Source organism: Apis mellifera, linkage group LG9, assembly GCF_003254395.2.
Source record: "Apis mellifera strain DH4 linkage group LG9, Amel_HAv3.1, whole genome shotgun sequence".
NCBI classification, from domain to species: Eukaryota; Metazoa; Arthropoda; class Insecta; order Hymenoptera; family Apidae; genus Apis; species Apis mellifera.
Window position 1 is genome coordinate 7,740,056 of NC_037646.1, and position 22,188 is coordinate 7,762,243.

General features: G+C 21.3%; 4 protein-coding genes across 6 annotated transcripts; 3 read left to right on the forward strand and 1 right to left on the reverse strand.

Annotated features, from left to right (window-relative positions):
• The first annotated feature begins 1,253 nt into the window (after positions 1-1,253).
• LOC409267 (glycogen phosphorylase) lies at positions 1,254-8,304 on the forward strand. Its single transcript, XM_006561711.3, has 11 exons — positions 1,254-1,865; positions 4,886-4,987; positions 5,072-5,386; positions 5,489-5,600; positions 5,683-5,842; positions 6,037-6,507; positions 6,598-6,712; positions 6,776-6,958; positions 7,026-7,373; positions 7,471-7,800; positions 7,927-8,304. Exons 1-11 carry the CDS (start codon positions 1,623-1,625, stop codon positions 8,080-8,082), a joined length of 2,535 nt encoding a protein of 844 aa, XP_006561774.1. The 5' UTR covers positions 1,254-1,622; the 3' UTR covers positions 8,083-8,304.
• Positions 8,305-9,033: 729 nt separating this feature from the next.
• On the forward strand, positions 9,034-12,668 carry LOC113218539 (galectin-8-like). Of its 3 annotated transcripts, none has more exons than XM_026442840.1 (8): positions 9,056-9,208; positions 10,147-10,272; positions 10,745-10,830; positions 11,005-11,209; positions 11,278-11,475; positions 11,551-11,639; positions 11,724-11,918; positions 12,060-12,668. In XM_026442840.1, the coding sequence occupies exons 2-8, from the start codon at positions 10,234-10,236 to the stop codon at positions 12,208-12,210; spliced, it is 963 nt and encodes a 320-aa protein (XP_026298625.1). In that variant the 5' UTR covers positions 9,056-9,208; positions 10,147-10,233; the 3' UTR covers positions 12,211-12,668. The 3 variants fall into 3 exon arrangements, with proteins under 3 accessions (XP_026298624.1, XP_026298625.1, XP_026298626.1); XM_026442841.1 differs by lacking the exon at positions 9,056-9,208 and adding an exon at positions 9,574-9,592; XM_026442839.1 differs by lacking the exon at positions 10,147-10,272 and having other exon boundaries at positions 9,034-9,208.
• A 1,375-nt stretch (positions 12,669-14,043) lies between these two features.
• Positions 14,044-16,246, forward strand: LOC552245 (N-acetyltransferase ESCO1). The gene is made up of 5 exons (XM_026442872.1): positions 14,044-15,090; positions 15,157-15,376; positions 15,445-15,618; positions 15,700-15,905; positions 16,000-16,246. Exons 1-5 carry the CDS (start codon positions 14,102-14,104, stop codon positions 16,121-16,123), a joined length of 1,713 nt encoding a protein of 570 aa, XP_026298657.1. The 5' UTR covers positions 14,044-14,101; the 3' UTR covers positions 16,124-16,246.
• Positions 16,247-16,964: 718 nt separating this feature from the next.
• LOC411450 (probable ATP-dependent RNA helicase DDX43) lies at positions 16,965-20,669 on the reverse strand. Its single transcript, XM_394925.7, has 11 exons — positions 20,169-20,669; positions 19,799-20,024; positions 19,215-19,430; positions 18,910-19,128; positions 18,685-18,811; positions 18,427-18,592; positions 18,082-18,324; positions 17,826-17,973; positions 17,500-17,741; positions 17,259-17,421; positions 16,965-17,161 (listed from the first exon to the last, which is right to left on the reverse strand). Exons 2-11 carry the CDS (start codon positions 20,021-20,023, stop codon positions 17,030-17,032), a joined length of 1,881 nt encoding a protein of 626 aa, XP_394925.4. The 5' UTR covers position 20,024; positions 20,169-20,669; the 3' UTR covers positions 16,965-17,029.
• Positions 20,670-22,188: the final 1,519 nt, after the last annotated feature.

Consider the following 22,188-nt stretch of genomic DNA (forward strand, 5'->3'; position numbering starts at 1 on the left):
ATTAATTTTTATTTCTTTAAAATATTTTAAGAAGTTTGTTTCAGTCTACATGATTGATTAATAAATAATTATAAATCTTTAATGGAATATATATATGCTTGATAAAAAATTACTTTTGAAAAGCTTAATTGTTATATAATATAGATTACAAATAATATATTAGCATAATATTTTCATTGTCAATTTGAATTTTATGAATAGATTTTCATATTTGATAATATTAAATCTTGAAGAAATAAATCTTTCTGGCAGCAATACGATTTTAATCTATAAAAAATAAAAAAAATGAATTTTTTGGAAATCATAAATGGGCCCGCATATCAAATGATTCTGTAATATCGCTCATTACATAATTATTCTTAAAAAAAGAAAATAGTTGAACATGCGCGTGCGTGTATTTGTATCTGTGCGTATGTATGTTGTGTATATGAGAATAAAAAAAGTAGCGCCGTTTCTTCTTCGGCGTTTTCGAAGATTTTTTCTTCGAGTAATATAATTATCGCTATCATATTATTAAGTGTAACTATATCGTTAAACATTACAATGGAAAGTTGTTGGCTGAATTTTTATTATGATATCGTTCGAAATTTGCGGATACCTAAAATTGTATTCATACTTTTTTAAATCGTATTGATCAATGTATCGAACTATAAAAATTCATTCACACATATAATTTCTTATGATGAATACGATTTAATAAAATATCGATGAAATTTAATTGGGTATCATTACATTTTCAAATATAACATCTCTAAAAAAGACGATTATAATGGGAAAGGAATGCGAAAAAAATAGATAGAAACGGAGGAAGAAGAATCTTTTTCAGAATGCAAATTGTAATACGCGTATCGCTTATTGACGTTTTCATTATTGCATCTGCATCCGCACGATTAATTTATAAATAAATTATATTAAACAAGACACTGAATCACAAGATATGCTTTCTTTATATCCTTTATGATATTTAAAACAAATCGAAATATTATCTTATTTAAAATAGTAATTAAATATATAGTAAATTATAATTTAAAAGAAAAATAGAATGTATATATTAAAACTATTCATACATTGTTAATTAATAATGGTAATGAAAAGATAAACCAATATCAAAAAATCACCATAGATGGCGGAAAAGTTTGTTTAATTTTTCAAAGCCCGGTCGGTATAATCGTTACAGATCACGTGACAGACTTTTAATGCGCCTGCGTGACCTTCATACAAGGTGACCGCTTCGAATTGCCAGAGATAGGCATGTTATTCGTCTCTGGATAGCACAAGCGTGTGGATCTTCGGAGCACCGGTATTTGTGCATGTGTTGTGAAAACCGGTCATTGTGTCTGACAATTTTCATAATTAATAATAAAAATATTATATTATATATAGAATATTACTATTTGTGAATGAATAATTCTATAATTTAATTCAAAATATACAATTACGAATTTAATATAGGAATTTTTACAAATAAAAGAAAAATTCATAAAAATAATAGAAATTTGAATTAAATTTAAAGTATTAAAATTGTTGATTTTGTGTAACAAAAGTAAAATAACAAAAATTGAAAACAAAATAATTTTATATTGATAAGCACTGTATTTAAAAAAAAAAATAATTAAAGAGAAATGTCAGCTTCAGTAACAGATCAAGAAAAAAGAAAACAAATATCTGTTCGCGGGATTGTTGATGTGGAAAATGTAGGAAATTTCAAGAAAACTTTCAATAGACATCTTCATTACACCCTTGTGAAGGATCGTAATGTGGCTACGAGCAGAGATTATTTCTTCGCCTTGGCACACAGCGTCAAGGACAATTTAGTTTCTAGATGGATACGCACTCAGCAATACTATTACGAGAAAGATCCAAAAGTATGCCATTATTTTTTTCTATCTTTATGTATTTAATTTATATATTATATGAAATATTTTATGCATGTAAATTATGATTATAATAATTAATAGTATCAGTTTTCTCATATAATTCATTTAATGATTGCCGGTAAGTATAATTTTTATACTTATCTTATATTCATTGCAATTGTTATTTATTTATTTATATATAATATTTAAAGAATTAATGTGTAACTTTAATTCTGCATTTTAATAGAATTCATTTGCTAAATTATTTTTTGTTAAATATTTTTTAGTTACTCTATAGTTTATCAATTTATTACTTATTGCTCATATTATCTTTAAATTAATTATAATTAAAATTAATTATTTAAATGATTGATAATTTTAAAATAAAAATGCAAAAGTAGACAGAAAAATAGAAATTTCCACTTATTTTTATTATCAATTAATTTAAATAAATTACCTCATGATCATATTTATCAATGAAAATTTATCTTTAAACTATTGTGAAGTAAAACATTATATGATATTAAATTAAAACAAATAAACAAATAGAAAATAAATATTTAATTGTACTAAAAATATATTCATTATTAGATAACGAAGTTTTAAAATAAAATAAAATTAATTATCTAAAACATTATTTAATAATCAAATATAATAAAAATCAAAACAAATGGAAAATAAATATTTAATCGTAATAAAAATATACTTCATTATTATTTAATGAAGTTTTTAAGCAAATTCCTAATAAAATTTTTAAATTTTTGTTAATATAATGATCAGTACATTTATATGTATACTATTTATACTTATAGAAGCACTATATTGCAATGAACCTTCAAAATATAAGATGCAACATGTTGTTGCGTCTATTTTCGGTTGGCCTTATAATCGCCTCATTCTGAGGTTTCAGCCAAACAATTTTCATTCTTTTCGAAGCAATGTCAAGATAAAACCATCCATTTTTTGAAAGTATTCCAATTACATCTAGATTATTAATAATTATTAATTATTAGATTATTAATAATTATTTACAAATTTATGATTATTTTATATATACATCGTGTATATATTGTTTATTACTATTAATAATTTTTTTAATATAATAAAATTTAATTTAATATAATTAATTTAATAAACTTATATTAATTATCTAAATTTATCAAGAACAATTATTTTTTATCAATAAATAAATTAAATAAAATATAATCGTTGGATAATTTTTTTAATTATTTGAAATATAAATTATAAATTCAAATATAAATTTTCTTGAAAATTTATTATAAAAAAATTTATTATAAAAAATCATATTTTTCATATATCTAAAAAATTATAATCTAAAAATACAAAGAAAAAAATAAAAGAATACGAAAATAAATTTGAAAAATAAATGCAAAAGAAAAAGATGGAAGGATAGGATCATCATATTATCATTTATAAAACTAAATTATAAATTACTAATAAAATAAAATAATAAAACTTCAAATAAAGAAAGAAAATCCTAGAATAAAATAGAATATATAAGCTGGAAAAAACATATCTTTAAGTAATAATAAATAAGGGAAAAAATAAAGTTAAAATTGAAAAATAAAAATAATAAATATATTCAATTATAGAAATGTTGAAGAGAAAAATAATTCGATATAAAGAAAATGAGAAATATAGTTACAGACTAAGAAATAGAACTATGATCCACATTCATAAATGTAGGAATAGACGAACAAAAATAAAATAAGTATAATATAGGCAAATAAGAAATGTTATTATGATTGTTATACAATTATAAATTTTGACTGAAAATTATTATTAATTAAAATTAATATATTATAGCATTATTAATTAATTATATTATAGCATTTACATATATAAAATAGAATAGAATAGAAATATATAAATATATTATTACATAAATAATTTGTAATTATATATATGATTAAAAGAAATAAAGAGAAATTGAACATGAAAAGCATCACAAATAATATTTCTTTATAAAGATATTTATAACATTAAATTATAGAAATTGAACAATATAATCACATGATACGACTATTAAAGTTTAAGAAGTCACGTTTAATCTATCTACGATTTACATTTGGACATAGTCCTGTTATATTATACAAAAATTTTGAGAATGCTGCCTAAGCTGTTTTATAAACTATTTTAAAAATTTATATATACAATCGCATTTGAAAAATTGATCTTAAAAAATGAATCAAATTTTATTAAATAAAACAAATATTGTAAAATAATATTATATTACATTTTACATATAAAATATTACAATTTTTAATTTTTTTCAATAAAAAAATAAAGAATATAATAATATTCCTATAAAAAAAATATAATTTTCACTATTCTTTATATATATATATATATAAAATAAATCGATAAATGTTTGCTTTATTATCTTCTTCAAAATAATTTTTTACAATTTTTGTTTATTTTTATTTATGCAAATATTTCTTCAATTTTTATGAGGATATTGTAGTTCTTTTTTTAGAATTAACATTAATAATTTTAGCTAAATATTATTTAGTATATTAGTTATAAACGATTCTTGAACATATGAAGTAAAAAAATTTTGGAATAATCGTCGACCGCAATAAAGATCAATTTCAACTAGGCATTATATATCATTTTTTTCTCATTTCAAGATGTTTGCTCAATTTATTTGTATCAATAGATTATCAATCATCACATAATACAAAATCCAATCATTAATTAATTTCATAATAAATATAGGGAAGATATAATAAAATTGAATTTAGATCATTGCAATATAAAATCGATCATTTTTTTTATTGCATTTCGAATCAGAATTTTTTGTATTTCTTTAAAAAAATATTTGATATGTTTTTATATATATGGAATACAATTCTCTCTCCAACTATAATTGAATATATTTATTACTTTATTTTTAAATAGATTATCTCTAATTTTTTTAAATTTTATTATGTAATTAAAAATTTTCAAAATATTATTATCTTTTTCTAGTCTATAATATATCTTTAATCTGTTTTTTTTCTGTTTAGAGAGTTTATTATCTATCTTTGGAATATTACATGGGAAGAACTCTTCAAAACACTATGATTAATTTGGGTATTCAAGGTGCTTGTGATGAGGCTATGTATCAGGTTTATTTCAAATAAAATTTCTTATTAAAATTTTAAATTATTAATAAAAAATTTAAGGAAAATTATATAAAAAAATTATTATAGATGGGTTTGGATATAGAAGAGCTTGAAGAGCTTGAAGAGGATGCTGGCTTAGGAAATGGAGGCTTGGGAAGATTGGCAGCTTGTTTCTTGGATAGCATGGCTACTCTTGGTCTAGCTTCTTATGGTTATGGTATTCGATATGAATATGGTATTTTCGCACAAAAAATAAAAAATGGAGAACAAGTGGAAGAACCAGATGATTGGTTGCGTTATGGAAATCCATGGGAAAAAGCAAGACCAGAATTTATGCTTCCAGTAAACTTCTATGGACAGGTGATTGATACTCCTGAAGGAAAGAAGTGGATCAATACGCAAGTCAGTACAAATAAAATAAGTTAATTAAATAGTTAAAGTTTTAATAAAATTAATAAAATAAATAATTAATAAAATAAAAATGTATGTTTTACATTTGGTCAGGTTGTATTTGCAATGCCATATGATAACCCAGTTCCTGGATACAAAAATAATGTTGTCAATACTCTCAGATTGTGGTCTGCTAAATCTCCTGTAGAATTTAATTTGAAATTTTGTAAGTAATTTTTTTTTATTATATTTCATATCTTAAAAATTAAAATTGATTATATCATGAAAACAAATTATTCTTCTTTTAGTTAATGATGGTGATTATATTCAAGCTGTAATAGATCGCAATTTGGCGGAAAATATTTCTAGAGTATTATATCCTAATGATAATTTTTTTGAAGGCAAAGAATTACGTTTAAAGCAAGAATATTTTATGGTAGCAGCAACTCTTCAAGATATTATACGAAGGTTACCATAAATTAATTTGAATATTAATTATATATATATTTTTTAATATAAAATATTTAATATTTATATATTTAATATTTATATTTTAATTCAAAATATTTAATATAATTTTTAATATATATAATTTCAATATTTAATTTCAATATTAAATTATTATTATTAATATTTAATAATTTTTAACATATTATTTATAGGTATAAAGCCAGCAAATTTGGTTCAAGAGAGCATCATAGAACAGACTTTGATATGTTTCCTGATAAAGTGGCTATTCAGTTAAATGATACCCATCCTTCATTGGCTATTCCAGAACTTATGAGAATCCTTATCGATGTTGAAGGATTACCTTGGGAAAAAGCTTGGGACATCACAACGAGAACGTGCGCTTATACTAATCATACAGTTCTTCCAGAAGCTTTAGAAAGATGGCCGACAAGCATGTTAGAAAGCATTCTGCCAAGACATTTGCAGATTATTTATCATATTAATTTCCTTCATTTACAAGACGTTTCTGCTAAATATCCAGGAGATGTAGATCGTCTTCGACGTATGTCTTTGATCGAGGAAGAGGGTGAAAAAAGGGTTAATATGGCGCATCTTTCAATTGTTGGTAGTCATGCTATCAATGGGGTCGCCGCACTACATTCAGAAATCTTGAAGCAAAGCGTGTAGGTATTTTTGAACATTTGAAATTTTTATTAATCTGATTTCTTTAATAAATATTTTTAATAATAGATTTCATTTTATTTTTATTTTAGATTTAAAGACTTTTATGAACTAACACCTGAAAAATTTCAAAATAAAACCAACGGTATTACACCAAGAAGATGGCTGCTTCTGTGTAATCCAAATCTCTCAGATATTATCGAAGAAGTAGGTATTATAATTATTCATAATTTTTCATTTCAATTTCAATTATTATTTATTGTTGTTTAGAAAATTGGCAGTGATTGGACAGTACATTTAGAACAACTTTCTCAATTAAAACAATGGGCCAAAGATCCGGTTTTCCAGCGTAGTGTTATGAAAGTGAAACAAGAAAATAAATTAAAATTAACGCAAATGCTTGAAAAAGATTATGGAGTTAAAGTCAATCCTGCTTCCATCTTTGATATTCAAGTAATTACAATTAAATTAATCTTTTTTTATGTATTTAAATTTAATCTGAAATGCTTTCATAAAATAGGTGAAACGAATACACGAATATAAAAGGCAACTTCTGAATTGTTTACACGTAATCACGTTATACAATAGAATAAAAAAAGATCCAACTGCGTTATTCGTTCCTCGAACAGTGATGATTGGAGGAAAAGCTGCGCCCGGTTATCATTTAGCCAAAAAAATTATCAAGTTAATTTGTAGTGTAGGAAATGTTATAAACAACGATCCTATTGTTGGTGATAAACTAAAATTCATTTTTCTTGAAAATTATCGAGTTACATTAGCGGAAAAAATAATTCCAGCAGCAGACTTGAGTGAACAAATTTCTACTGCAGGTACTGAAGCTTCCGGTACAGGAAATATGAAATTTATGGCAAGTATATTTTATATGTAATTTATTTTTATATTATATATTTTATATGTAATTTATAATTTATATTTTATGAATATTTCATTTTATATTTATTTAGTTAAATGGGGCTTTGACAATTGGTACCTTAGATGGTGCTAATGTAGAAATGGCAGAAGAAATGGGTAATGAAAATATATTCATTTTTGGTATGACTGTTGATGAAGTAGAAGATTTAAAAAAAAAAGGATACAATGCTTATGATTATTATAATAGAATACCAGAATTAAAACAGTGTGTCGATCAAATTCAAAGTGGCTTTTTTAGCCCCAATAATCCAGATGAATTTAAAGATATTACTAATGTTTTATTAAATTGGGATAGATTTTATTTATTTGCCGATTATGAGAGCTATATAAAAATGCAAGATCATGTCAGTAAAGTTTACCAGGTGTGTCAATATATAAAAATATTTATATATTTACATAAAATTTATAAAAAAATATGATGCAATTTTTTCAGAATAATAATTATATTTTTCGATTATTGTATTTCATATTTTAATTAATTGTTTCAGGACGAAAGCAAATGGATTGAAATGGCAATTAATAATATAGCTTCTTCAGGAAAATTTTCATCGGATCGAACTATTGCAGAATATGCTCGTGAAATTTGGGGTGTTGAGCCATCTTGGCAACGACTTCCAGCACCTCATGAGCCACGAGATATTTAATTCATGACTTTTTATTATGTATATTAATAATAGTTTTTTTTATTTTATTCTAGCGAATATCTTCTATAAACGAGCATAATTTTACATCAAAATCAATAAAATAAGAATATTAATATAAAATTTTATTAAAATGATTTAGAATTTCTTAAAAATTTAATTCATTATTTATTTATTTATTACTTCTACATTGAGTGAAATATAGAATCAAATAGCAATTGTAAATTATTCACTTAGTAAAGCATGTACTGCCTTAATTTTTCAAAAATTTATATTAACAATTACCGACTGATAATTTAAAACAAAGTTAATATAAAAAAATAATTTATTGTATTCTTAAATTACTCCAGATAAATATCAATTATGGACATATATATATATATATATATATATATATATATCTTTTTTTAAAAAAAAAGAAAATATATTTCTAATAAAACAATCTAGTCGAAAAAAAGTCATAGTAGCAATGAAATAATTTTACTAATATTTTTCTACTTGTAAATAAAGTATCTGAAATAAAAATAAAAAATAATAATGAATTTATTGATTATTAGAATTAAAATATATATATATATATATATATATATATATATATATATATATATACATTTGCAATATAAAAAAATTTACAAATATTAATATAATATATGCTTATTATATAATATATATATATTATATATTAATTAATATATATATGCTTATTTTCAAATTTTGAAAAAATTATATTTAAAGAAAAAAAATAATTTTACATAATAAAATATATTACAAATACATTTTTTTTTTTTATTTTTTAATGATTATATTCTAAGAAAAATTAAAACTAATGTAAATGAATCGAAGTTTTTCAATAAAAAAAATAAATTGTTTTTTTAAATAAAATCGCTTTTTATCGAATGAAATATATATTTGTGAAAATATTAGATCAAAAATGTAAATAAAAATATCGCTATTAAATATAGATAAAGATATCACTAGAAGTGCGGCTTAAAATAAGGCGATGTTTCAATAAATCATCCTTGAAACTTATTAAAGGAATATGTCTGTACATCAAGTTGAAATTTTCATACAAACAAAAGAAAATGCTCTTCGTGAATTTTCGTTTGTCGATGAAGAAACAGTACCATTAGTGAGTATCGATCGATAATATAATTGAGTCATAGATAATAAAAATCTAGATTTACCAATATAATGAATAAAATATACATATCTTATCTGTTCTTTTAAAAGAATAGGTTATAAAACTAAATCCATCATTCAATAATGGAAGAAGTTAATTGTATGGAATATATAAAATAATTGAAGTTTTAATCAAGCCAAATTTACATTGCTTTAAATATAATTAATAATTAATTCTTGATCAATTTAATTAATTAATTGCTCATCAATTAACAAAATAAATATCTACTTTATATTATTTCATATAAAATAGATTTCCATCAGTTCTTTCAGTTTATTAATTTGAGTTATAAATAGCTTGTGATGAATTATATTACATTAAATATTCAATTAGGTAAATATAATAAATTTATTGTGAATATATTATTTTTTTTTGTAATTATATTTAAATATTAAAATATTGATAATGTAAAAAAAGATTAAATTTTTATTTATAACCTATTTCTTTTATATATATATGTATAATATTAAATATAAAATATTTTGAATTCATTATATTACAAATGTTTAAAATATTTTCTTATTTTTTAAATTTAGATATTTATAAATATTATAATAAATTTATAATAAATTTCATTTCATTAAGAAAAAATTATTAATTGAGATATTCTATAAAATTGATTAATAACTATAATTATATCAATTATGCTAATTTTAAATTATAAATTTATTAATTTTTTCTCTATTTTAATTTTTAATCTAAATTAAAACTTAATTTATCTAAATCTTATAAAAAATATTAAAATACAATTTATTATAAATTGACAGAAGATATTTATAAAAATTATATTTTTTATATTAAAAATTATGAAATAAATATGGCTTTAGATTAGATATTAAGATATAATAATAAAACATTTTTTTAATTCTGTCTTTCTCTTCATTTAGATTCAAATAATTGTGAATACTTATCTTGTATTAAGAAAATGAAGATGAATACTTACACAAATAGTAAAATAATCCCGATGGCGACTAATGTCGAAGATTCGTATCCGGACTCTGACTAGTTTATATGTACTGTTTTACAAGCACTTATACTATCGTATTACTATTCTTTTCCTAATTTTTCTTTTATCTTTATTTATAATTTAAATATCTTTAATAAAAAAAATTATTTTATTAATATTATATTTCATCGGTCGTCATTCTCAGAGTAAATAATTATATAATGATATAATAGGGTAAATAATTATATAAATGATTGAACAATATTAGATTAATGATTTTCCGTAATGCAATAAAAATTCATTAAAAACACTTAAAATGAATGCAGTTTATTATTTTTAAAATCTTATCTCTATACTCTGGTGATTGCGCACCAAATAAAAACATTAATTAATATGATTTATATTTATTCTCATATGGAATGTTTTAACAATATAATTTTCGCTGGTAAATTTATTATATTATTATATTTTATTTTAATAGTAAACTTTTTTATATAATGTATTTTTCTAACTAAATATATGCACACATTATATTCTAGAATGCTTCAAAACCTGTTCCATTACAACCTCTGAAACCAACATCAGCTATCGTGATTACAGGATATATTCCTCCTGATGCTTTGAGGTGATATCTTAGCGTAAGAAAAATCTTATAATTGAAGTTTTTATAAATTTTAATACACATATATATATGTATATATATATATATATATATATATATATATATATATATATATATATAAAGAAATTAAAATATATATTTGTTAAACATATTATAGATTGTTAAATATTTTTATAGATTTTCAGTTAATTTATTATGCAAAAATGCTGAAAATATTGCATTGCATTTTAATGCACGATTAGACAGAGGTTATGTGGTTCGAAATTCAAAATTTAAGGGTTGTTGGGAAGAGGAAGAAACTTGTTCTCCTGCAGGACATATTGCTTTTCGGCGCAATTCCTATGTGCATGTTTTAATTTTTTGTACTGCTAATGAATATCAAGTAAGAATTAAAAATTGATTGATATAATTATAAATTTTAGTAATATTTTTCAAGATTAATTTTATTAGATTGCAGTAAATGGAGAACATTTTTGTGCTTTTGCATATAGAATACCTCTTGAAGATGTAATAAATTTAGAAATTAATGGATCATTAGAAGATGCTAGATTTAGACAATTAGAATTATTTATTTATCCTGATCCAAAATTATGCAAACCAAATAACATTTTAACTTTAAAAATTGATCAACCACTCGTCGATTTTCTTGTAAGTTTTTTTTTAATTATTATATTTTATATTTGTTTTTATCAATTGAAATTACTATTAAATAATTATATATAGGATGTTCCAATCACTGTAGACATTGAAAATGAATTTAAAATAGGAACCAGACTTTTCATTGCAGGAAGATTAAAACTTCTTCCACATTCGTGAGTTCTTATGATTTTTCAGGATTAAAAAAATTTCGAACAAGAAATAGGGAATAATTAATTTTTGTATATATTTGATTATAGATTTTATGTAAATCTACAAAAAGGAAAAGCAATTTATCCTCATCCAATAATTGCATTACATTTAAATCCTCGTTTTTTATATGGCAGCAATGTACCGTATGTTGTAATGAATTTCTGGACAAATGGATCTTGGGGACATGAAGAAAGACACTTAGGTCATTTATCATGGATGCCTGGTCGTGATTTTCTTTTGACGTAGGTTAAAAAAAAATATTCTATAAAAAACTTTACTCAAACAAATATAATTAAAGACATTATTAATTAATTTTTAATTATTTTTTAAATAATTTTTTTTTGTTGAATTTTTAATTTACATTTTTATTATTTCTTTTGTAGAATTCGATGTGAATTCGAAGCATATACAATATGGTTAGGAAACAAAATGATTGGTGAATTCAAACACAGATTACAACCATCCATCATTGATACTCTTAAAATATCCGGAGATATCGTACTTCACGAACTAGCTATAACATATTCAAATTAATCAAATTTTTGGTTTGAAAATTTTTAATTATTTGTTATTGACTATAATGATTTATCTTATTTATCTTTTCCGCTATTTATAAAGATAAACTTTTTGGAACAATATTTCATTATTGATTAAAGTTCATTTATATTATTGACAGATCATGTACGATTTTCAGCTCAGAATAACTACACAATCGAAACATAAATTAATAATCAATATTTATCAATGTTTTATCAATATTTCATTTTCTTTATCTTGAGTAGTAAAAAGTTTGAATGAAGATCGAATTAGTTTAAAGAATTGTTACCAAAGAAACTTGAAAAAATTACATATAAAACTCGTCCATGCTTGCTATGATTGTCAATTTTTTCAATTTGTGTTTTGACTGTACAACCATTTAGAGCTTGTTGATGTATAAATAGATAATATATTCATAGGATATGTTTAGAATAAATCAAATATAAAAATCAAAACAAAAATTTAATATAAAATTTAAAAATGATCTTTAATATCCTTAATAAAAATTTTATTTATTTTATTTTGTTTCTGCCTTCATTTAATGTAAATTCTAAATTGATTATAATTTAATCAATCGACATTTTCGTGTATTAACTTTTATATTTAGCTCTATTTTTCAAAATTGATCCGCGAATATACAATAAAATATAACCTGTAGATAATAGTAGATTTATATACATTTGTTAAATAAAATTTTAAATATAATTTATATTGTACTTTGCAAAAATCAATATTTCTCAAATATTATGTTTATAATTTTTTTCGAAGAATGTAATGTAATATAATAAATAAAATAATATATATTATAACATTTTATATTAATATGTTAATTTTTGACATATAATAAAGGAAATGAAAGAAAACTGTTCTAAAAATTTATATATAGTAGTCATAATTAAATTTAAATAATGTATATAATAATGTATATAATAAATATTATTAAATATTATAATAAATATTATAATTTTATTTATTTATTAAAATAAATATTTTTAGAATACTATATTTTAAAAATTAATTAAAATTATAAAATATATTTAAATATCTACATATTTTGTAATATTAAAATATTTTGTAAAATAATTATTTTTATATTGATTTATTTATTTTTAATTTTTTTTATATCTATACCAAAAATTTAAAAATTTTTTAAATTTATAAAATATATATTTTAATGTTTTTAAATATATGTATATTTATATATATATATAAAATGGATTTTATATTCATCTTGATCTTTCACTTTTTTTCATCTTTCATTTTTTACATAGTGTTTCCAATCACTTACATATATAGTTTCAGGTAAAAGTAAAAAAGCGCGAAAGCTAAGTAAAGTAAAGAATCAGAAAGACTTTAGCGGTTTTGAATTGTCACTTGTTATATGAGTGTGTTATATTGTTTTATAATAAATATTATTATTATTTATAGTTATTATAGAAAAATAAAGAAATCTAATGGTAACAAATATTTAATTAATTACTGAAAAATCAAAAAAAAAAAAATATAAATAGAAAGAAATATTTTTATATCTATTATTTTTAATATCGAATGATTCTTTATATTTCTTTAGGTTATTTTATTTGTTCATTATATTCTTCAAAATATATTTCATTCGTTTTTATTAATAATAAATATAAAAAATATATTGATGTTATATTGTTTTAAATATAATATGAATTTGAAAATATGTTCTTTTATAGTTTTTTTTCGTTATAATTATAATATCTTTAATTCTAAAATCAAAACGATTTTATTCATTTAATAATTTAAATAATAATAAATTAAAATAAAATTAGAAAATTTTTTTTCATTTTAATGATTTTGATAAATTTTTGTCTTTTTTAATCAATAGAATCAAAAACAACTTTCACCTGAAAAGAAGAAAAAAATGTCAAAAAGATGTGCTTTGGATAAATTAGAAAATACACCTACAAAATTATTAAAAACTGATACAAATCATTTGATATCAAAAGTTAGAACAGCTTTATTTCAAGATAAAAATTATGAATCAAAATTAAAAAATGTAACATTGAGTACTAAAAATTTTTATAATTATTCTGAGACAAAAATTTATAAGATCAGTCCTGAAATACCAAAAGAAAAACGTCAAGAATATCATATAAGACGTGTGCCTTATCATAGGAAATATATTAAAAGACATTCCATAGGAGGTATCAATGCTGGTGTATCACATGGTATCAAAAAACCAAAACCAAAAACAAATTCAACTAGTACAAAATATAATAATAACATAGAGATGATTAATGATATATCAAACAATATACAAAAAAATTTATCACAAAAAATTAAAATACCAGAATCAGAGATAGTAACTAATACATCACCAGAAATTGATCTTAATAAACGCTTTTTCAAAATTAAAAAATCGTCAAAGAAAAGTTCTTCAGCTATAGTAACTATAAGTAATAATGTAAAATTAAAAATTGAATCAAATGGTAAAATGGTATTAAATCAAAAGAATGAAAATCAATCTCATAAACGGCAAAAACTTGTGGACATTTCTTTTGATGCAACTGATTTATCAGTAGATGAACCAGAATTAGAAACTACAATAGAAAAAGATAAAGTAGCTAATATATTAAAAATTTTAGAAAATGATTGGGCTGATGATGATTATGATACTATGGAAGTATTAACTAATGAAAGACTTGAACATGTTTCACCATTAAAATCAGTATTAAATAATGTCACAATGTCACCAACAAGTGAACTAAGTAATATGACAGTAACTACAAGTATCAAAGATATTAGTATACCAACAGTTCTGAAGAATATTCCTTTAGATAATAATGAAAATACAGAACAAAAGTATTATCCATTATTTAATAAAGGATATTCTGCTAATAAAGAGTTTAAGTAAGCAAAATATTTAAAATATTTAATTAATTTCTAAATTACTTCTTATAATTGTATAAATTTTAGTGAAATTAATAAAAAATTAAATAATGGAAAAGAAAACACAAATTGGCAATTATCTATGAAATTAAATGGTTGTGATAATCAATATCAGCTGGATGTTGGACAAAAAAATTTTGGAGCAACACAATGTATAGAATGTGGTATTGTATATCAAATAGGAGATCCAGAAGATGAAAATGCTCATTTAAACTGTCATAATAATAAAAAAAGTTTAAAATTTCCGGTATGCATAAATTATATATACATAGCTTATTTAAATAATATTTTGGACATTTTATCTTAAAAATTTAGGGTTGGAAAACGGAACGTGTAGTTATAGAAGATCCTCTTACATCGAGTCGAATAATCTTAATAGAACCAGGTGACTCAAAATTATATTGGAAGAAAGTGAATGAAGTTTTAGTATATGTAGACAGAGATTTAGGATTAGGTGACACAAAATTATCAGATTATGAACAAAAAAAAGTAATAGCAAAAAATATAAGATAATGCAATTTTATTAGAAATTTTATTTTCAATAAAATTTTAATACAATTAATTATTTAGGTTTATTTATATATAAGAGATAAAGTCATCATAGGAGTGCTAGTCGCAGAACATATAACAACTGCATATCGTATGATACCTGAATTATTAGAATTAGATTGTTGCACGGCAGAAAGTAGTCCTGCTAAATGTGGTATAAATGTTGTATGGACGGATTTAAGTTATCGTAAACAAGGTATAGCTACTAAATTGGTTGATATATTAAGGTAAATATCTATATTACTTAAAAATAATTTAGAAATTGTTTCTATAATTATATATTAAAATATTAATAATTAGTAATTTTTTTAATTATTTCAGAGCTAATTTTTATTTCGGTTATGTTATGTCTATAGATGATATAGCATTTTCAATTCCAACTCCAAGTGGAAAAATATTTGCTGAAAAATATACCAAAACACGAAATTTCAAAGTATATAGTTAAAATTTGATATTAATAAAAAAGTTCAAAATTTATAATAATAGTACAATAGCTAAATTTATAATAATTTGTGTACAAAAAATATATATATTGTGCAAATTATTATCAATATATTTTATATTTACAGAGAATATTTTTTTTTATTGTTTACTTGGTTTACGTTATTTAAATAATTTAAAATTTTTTACTATATTTATTTGAAAATTTATTAAAATTTTATTTTATTTATTTATTTCTAAATAAAACTTTAAATACTATAGTTATATTATATAGTAATATAATATTACTATTTTTATTTATTTTAATATTTTATTATTATGTAAATTCAAATATTTTATTTAAATACATAATTTATTTTTATAGTACAAATATAAATATAAATAAAAAAAATTAGTTTATTAATTTTAATACTTTATGTATTTTTATTTTATACGTATTTCTTTTTTAAATATTTTATTACATCGAATATTTGTAAAAAAAGAAAATAAATAATATCACACAGTTTTTATATAAGTTATATTTTTATTCAGTTTATATCCAAAATATAAACAATTAACGATAACATTTCTTATAAAATTACTTAAAAATTACTTAGAAAATAATTAATGAATTCTAATTGAATACATTTACTATAAAAAATAAAATATAAAAAGGAAAAAATACTAATTTTATTTATGGTACAGAATAATTCTTTATCGAATGAGATCATTATAATATTATAGTGTTATCAAAGGCAAATATTTTTTTTCGATATTATACTATAATATTATAATAATAATATTATAATATTAAGGATTAATACTTTTGAGGAAAAGATTCGATTTGTATATAATTATATGAAAAATAGTTTTTATAATAATGATTAATTTAAGAATTGTCAGAAACATACTTATAAATAACAAATAGGAACTACCATCTTCTGTTTCTTGACGAACGATTATAATCATATTTATCTACTCGTTCAAAGTGTTTATCATTCGCTCGTTTTCCTTTCCATGCTTTATGACGCTCGGCCATTTGATATAACTCTTCAGGTACTTCCTGTATAAATAAAAATATATATATATATATATATATATAAATATATAGATATATAAAAGTTGAATCAATATAAGTATATAAATATAGTAGAATATACTTGGTTTGCTTCTTCTAAAATATTAATTAGATCCTTTGCGTGTGTCCAATCTTTCCTGGTCATGAAGGTAATACTTTCCCCACTGCGTCCTGCACGACCAGTGCGACCAACTCGATGAACGTATTCTTCTATATCTCTCGGAAAGTCATAATTTAACACATGTCTAAAATAAATTTATTTGATTAGAATTTATGTTAATTTAAGTTTGATTAAAATTCTAAAATATATAAATTAAACATACGTAATGTCCTCTATATCAATGCCTCTACTGGCAACATCTGTGGCTAATAAAATTTGTACTTCACCGGTTTTTAAGTCTTCTAATGCTTGTTCACGATCTGACTGTTCTCTTCCCCCGTGTATGCTTTGACAATTAACACTTTGTAAAGCTAAGTCACTTGCTACATCATCAACTTTAGTTTTTTTTCCAAAAAATATGATAACTTTATCATTCGGAGACATTTTACGAAAAAACTCGTACATCTGTTAAAACAAGAAAACAATTATTCACAATTTTATGTTTTAAAACATTCAAGGTATTTTTCATTTGACAATGAAATTATGTACCATATCAGTTTTCTCTTCTTCGTCAACAATATAAACTTTTTGCATAACAGTATGCACTGTAGCTAAATCAAGAGATCCTACAAATACTTGAATTGGATTTTTCATATATGATTGAGCTAAGCGTCTAACACCTTGAGGCCATGTTGCACTAAAATGTAAATATATTATTTGATATTATTACATACATATTGCTTATGATATTATAATATATAAATAATATTTTTTTAATTTTGTTTTAATACAAAATTTTGTGTACCTTGTCATTACTGTTTGTCTATCAGGTCTAATGTCTAATAAAGTTTTTCTGATTTGCGGTTCAAATCCCATGTCGAGCATACGATCTGCTTCGTCTAATACCAAATATGTAATTGAGCTAATATTTAAGATTTTTGCCTCTACAAGATCATTTAATCTTCCAGGTGTTGCTATAACAATTTCTACACCTTCGGTCACTACATTTACTTGTTTTTTGCGACTTCCACCTCCATATAAACAAACCCTTTAATAATATATTAATAATATATCAATAATATATAAAATTAATAAAATATATTTATAGATATATAATTTTAAAATGAAAATATATTATAATTTTACTTACGCTTTTATACCATGATAGGAATATTTATTTACTTCTTTTTCAATTTGTAATGCTAGTTCTCTAGTTGGTGCCATAATAAGGACATTTGGTCCTTTTCTTTCGACTCTAGGTATTTGTTGACCTTCGATATGAATTAATGCAGGAAGTAAAAATGCCAAAGTTTTTCCTGTAAATACATTATTCTTAATATTCTTTTATAAATAATAAAATAATTTATTCTTTACAAATTAGGCAATATTATATCATTTATTAATATACCTGTGCCAGTTTGTGCTATTCCAATAAGATCTCTACCACTAAGGAGAATTGGCCATGCCTGTGATTGAATTGGACTTGGTTTAACAAATTTTTGTTTTCTAATTTCATCGAGTATTTCAGGATATATCTGTAATATTTATTAATATAATTTATTTAATATAATTTTTTTTATAAATATTCATTCAGATATATAAATTAATAATTTAGATCAATAGATAAATTTACCTCGAAAGCTTGCTCAAATGTTTCAATGGGATTAGGTATTTTTAAGAGATCTACATTATTTCCTTGTTCTTCAAATACATGTTTAACTTCTATATTATTATTTGTTTTTCTAATGTGAGCTACCTGTTCTTTCGTCATAGCTGTAACTGTTGGATGTTCCTTATAAAAGTTTTTAATAATTGGTGCAAATTTTGACCATTTTTCTTTTTGATATTCATCCTAATCAACAAAAAAATTTATAAATAATACATATATAAATTTATTTTATATATTTTATTTTTTTTATTATTTTTTAATTAACTTACACATTCCTTGCTAGCTGCTTTCCAGTCAAAGTTGCGAAAGTCAATGTTGGGTTCATCTTCTTGTTTTTGCTCTATAGGAAATATAGGTTTTATTTCTTTTTGTTCTATAGGAACATCTTTTAAACTTTCTTCAATTAATATTTTAGCCTGTTTTTGTGCTTCTTTGGTCCCAATGATTGTAACTGAAGTAGTACTACTACCAGTAGATCTGTCAACCTATGATATAATTATTTGTTTTATATATAATAAATTAAATTGATTTTTCATAATTTATTATTACAAATATATTTTAATATATAGATTTCAAAATAATTTAAAAGATAAAAATATCATTATTTTTTATTTTAATGTATAATAATACATAGTAATATCAAATATCTATTACTATGTTATATTGAAATAAATAATTTAATAAATATAATTTCTATTATTCAAAATACAAAATACGAAAAACTATATGAAAAATTATATGTTATAACAAAATATTTTTTATTTAAATATTGTCTTATTATTCTAAAATATAATTAAATATTTTCATTATAAAAATAGAAAAACAAAATTTATAATATTTAATTAATACTTACATGAATCTTAGTTTTTGACTTATCTTGCAACTCTCTTATATTATTACCACTTTTTCCAATTAACTTCCCGATTTTTTCAGTATTAACTTGTATTACAAACTTTTGATTGGAATTAGTTGAAATAAAATTTGAATAATGTTCTTTTTTACCAGGTCTATAATTTTTAAAATTATTTCCATTGTTATGTTTTGAATGAACTTTTGTATAATTTTGTTGGAATTCCATTCTACAAATAACGCACATGCAAAATATATTTTTATTTGATTTTTAGAATTATATAAATTATGTAAAATTAAAGAATAAAATTATAAGAAAATTAAGATATATTATAATGAAAACTATAATTGTATTTTTCTTAAAGTTGTAATACCTTTTACACTATTGATTCTTGAAGATCAAAAATCCAAATCAACAACTTGTAAAAAACACTCGTGACGATTGAAATGGCGATTCTAACCACTACTAAACTAATAAACCACTAAACGTTCACAACTTCAACCGTTTTCAGGAAAAAAATTTTCCTGAAACAGACTAGTGGAGTTGCAAGCAGAGTTGTTATTACTCTACTCTAGCGTGGACAAAGTTCGTCGGTTAATAAATATCTGTAGAAAAGTAAGAGAGTGGGGAAGTAATGTTATACCACGTGACTAAGTCGAGCGAATCATCGCCTTTCGCATGTGCAACATTGCTCCCCCACTCTTCTATTCTTCAAATCTCTTTTGAATTTGCCACATGCATGATTGAAAGAGTGGAAGAAAGTATTAGTATTGAGAAGAGAAATGAGAGCTTAGAAATGAAAGTAGGGAGAATAACGGGTGTTCATTTGTATTGTACTATCAAAGGGATGAAAAGAAGAGATGGAAAAGAAAAAGAAAGGAGAAGAAAAGAAAAAAGAAAAGAAAGGAAAAATCTTATTTATATATTTAAATAATTTCTAATTCAGGTAATAAACAATATGTACTAAATAAAATAAATTGTAGTAATGTATAAATAACTTTATATGAGATTTTGTTTAATTAATTGTATAATCAATAAAATTAATGATACAATATTAGCGGCATTTATTATTATAAATATCTGAATTTATAAAATTATATAAAAGTCTCTTAAATTTTAAATTTTTAAAAAAAAAGTTTTTTATTTAAAAAGTTTATTTATTATTTAATATATTATTATATATATTATTATAATATTGTAAAATATTATTTATAATCTTTTATTAAAATTATGTTTAGCAGATCAATTCATTTATATTTATATTTATTTTATAATTCATGTAGATTCTTCCGTGATGAATATATTTTATCACATGCTTATTTATTTTAATAAAAATATAAAAGTATTTTCTAAAGATATTTGTATCTTTTTTTAATATCTATGAAATTTAATTAATATTTTTAGTTAATAAAAAATAAAAATTCTATATTTTACAGAATCATTCTTTTTATTACTGGCTTTAAAAACAATAGTCGGGATCCAATTCACATAATAACATTAAATATGATCCAAATCATGATTATTGCTTTCGAATAATGCTTCTTGCGAGATAATTATTTTATATATGAATTTTTTTATATTATAATAATAAAATATTATATAATAAATAATATTATAATTATAATAATATTATAATATTATTTATTATATAATATTATATATATATTATAATTATAATAAATAATATTATAATAATATAAATTATATATAATAAATATATATATTATATAATAAAATGTTAAACTTTTTTAAAAATAATAATGTTAATAAAATTCTTAATATTTCTACGCACATTTGCGTTTCACTTACTATTCCGTTTTCCTATTTTGTAAATGAACTTATTTGTATACAAAAGAATTATACCTGATTTTATTACCCTTTATAAAAGATAAAAAAGAAGAAAACCATTAAATCTATTGAAATTTTTAAATTATTATAGGAACAAAAGAGAAAGGAAAGGAAAGACTTATTTAAACAATTTCTACCACAGGTAATAAATAATATAAATTATAATAACGTATATATGTATATAGCCTTCACAGACGAAGTTTTATTTGCGATTTTATGAACAACGAAACAAATAATACATTAAGTAGCGGTATCTTTTAATATAATATTTCTTTTAATATAAATATCTGAATTTATAAAAATCTCTTAAATTTTAAATTAAAATCTTTTGTTAAAAAAATTTCTTTAAACTTGTATACTAATATATACTGTTTAGAATATTATTTACAATTTTTTATTAAAATTACAGCAATTCAACTCATTTATACTATTAATATTTCATATAAATTCTTACATGATCGATGTATTTTATCACATATTTATTTAATTATTTTATTTTATATATATTCATTTTTTATTTTATTTTAATAAAAATATAAAAGTAT

Bases quoted from the DNA above. Each gene is read 5' to 3' on its own strand.
- LOC409267 (XM_006561711.3), top strand. From the start codon at position 1,623: ATGTCAGCTTCAGTAACAGATCAAGAAAAAAGAAAACAAATATCTGTT. The intron at 4,988-5,071 runs GTTTATTTCAAA...AAATTATTATAG, and splicing joins GTGATGAGGCTATGTATCAG to ATGGGTTTGGATATAGAAGA. The intron at 6,508-6,597 runs GTAGGTATTTTT...TTTTTATTTTAG, and splicing joins GAAATCTTGAAGCAAAGCGT to ATTTAAAGACTTTTATGAAC.
- LOC113218539 (XM_026442839.1), top strand. From the start codon at position 9,119: ATGTCTGTACATCAAGTTGAAATTTTCATACAAACAAAAGAAAATGCT. The intron at 11,210-11,277 runs GTAAGAATTAAA...TAATTTTATTAG, and splicing joins GTACTGCTAATGAATATCAA to ATTGCAGTAAATGGAGAACA. The intron at 11,919-12,059 runs GTAGGTTAAAAA...TTTCTTTTGTAG, and splicing joins GGTCGTGATTTTCTTTTGAC to AATTCGATGTGAATTCGAAG.
- LOC411450 (XM_394925.7), bottom strand. From the start codon at position 20,023: ATGGAATTCCAACAAAATTATACAAAAGTTCATTCAAAACATAACAAT. The intron at 18,812-18,909 runs GTAAATTTATCT...TAAATATTACAG, and splicing joins CATTTGAGCAAGCTTTCGAG to ATATATCCTGAAATACTCGA. The intron at 18,325-18,426 runs GTAAGTAAAATT...ATATTATTAAAG, and splicing joins TCCTATCATGGTATAAAAGC to GGTTTGTTTATATGGAGGTG.
- LOC552245 (XM_026442872.1), top strand. From the start codon at position 14,102: ATGTCAAAAAGATGTGCTTTGGATAAATTAGAAAATACACCTACAAAA. The intron at 15,619-15,699 runs GTAATAGCAAAA...TTAATTATTTAG, and splicing joins CAGATTATGAACAAAAAAAA to GTTTATTTATATATAAGAGA. The intron at 15,906-15,999 runs GTAAATATCTAT...TAATTATTTCAG, and splicing joins AAATTGGTTGATATATTAAG to AGCTAATTTTTATTTCGGTT.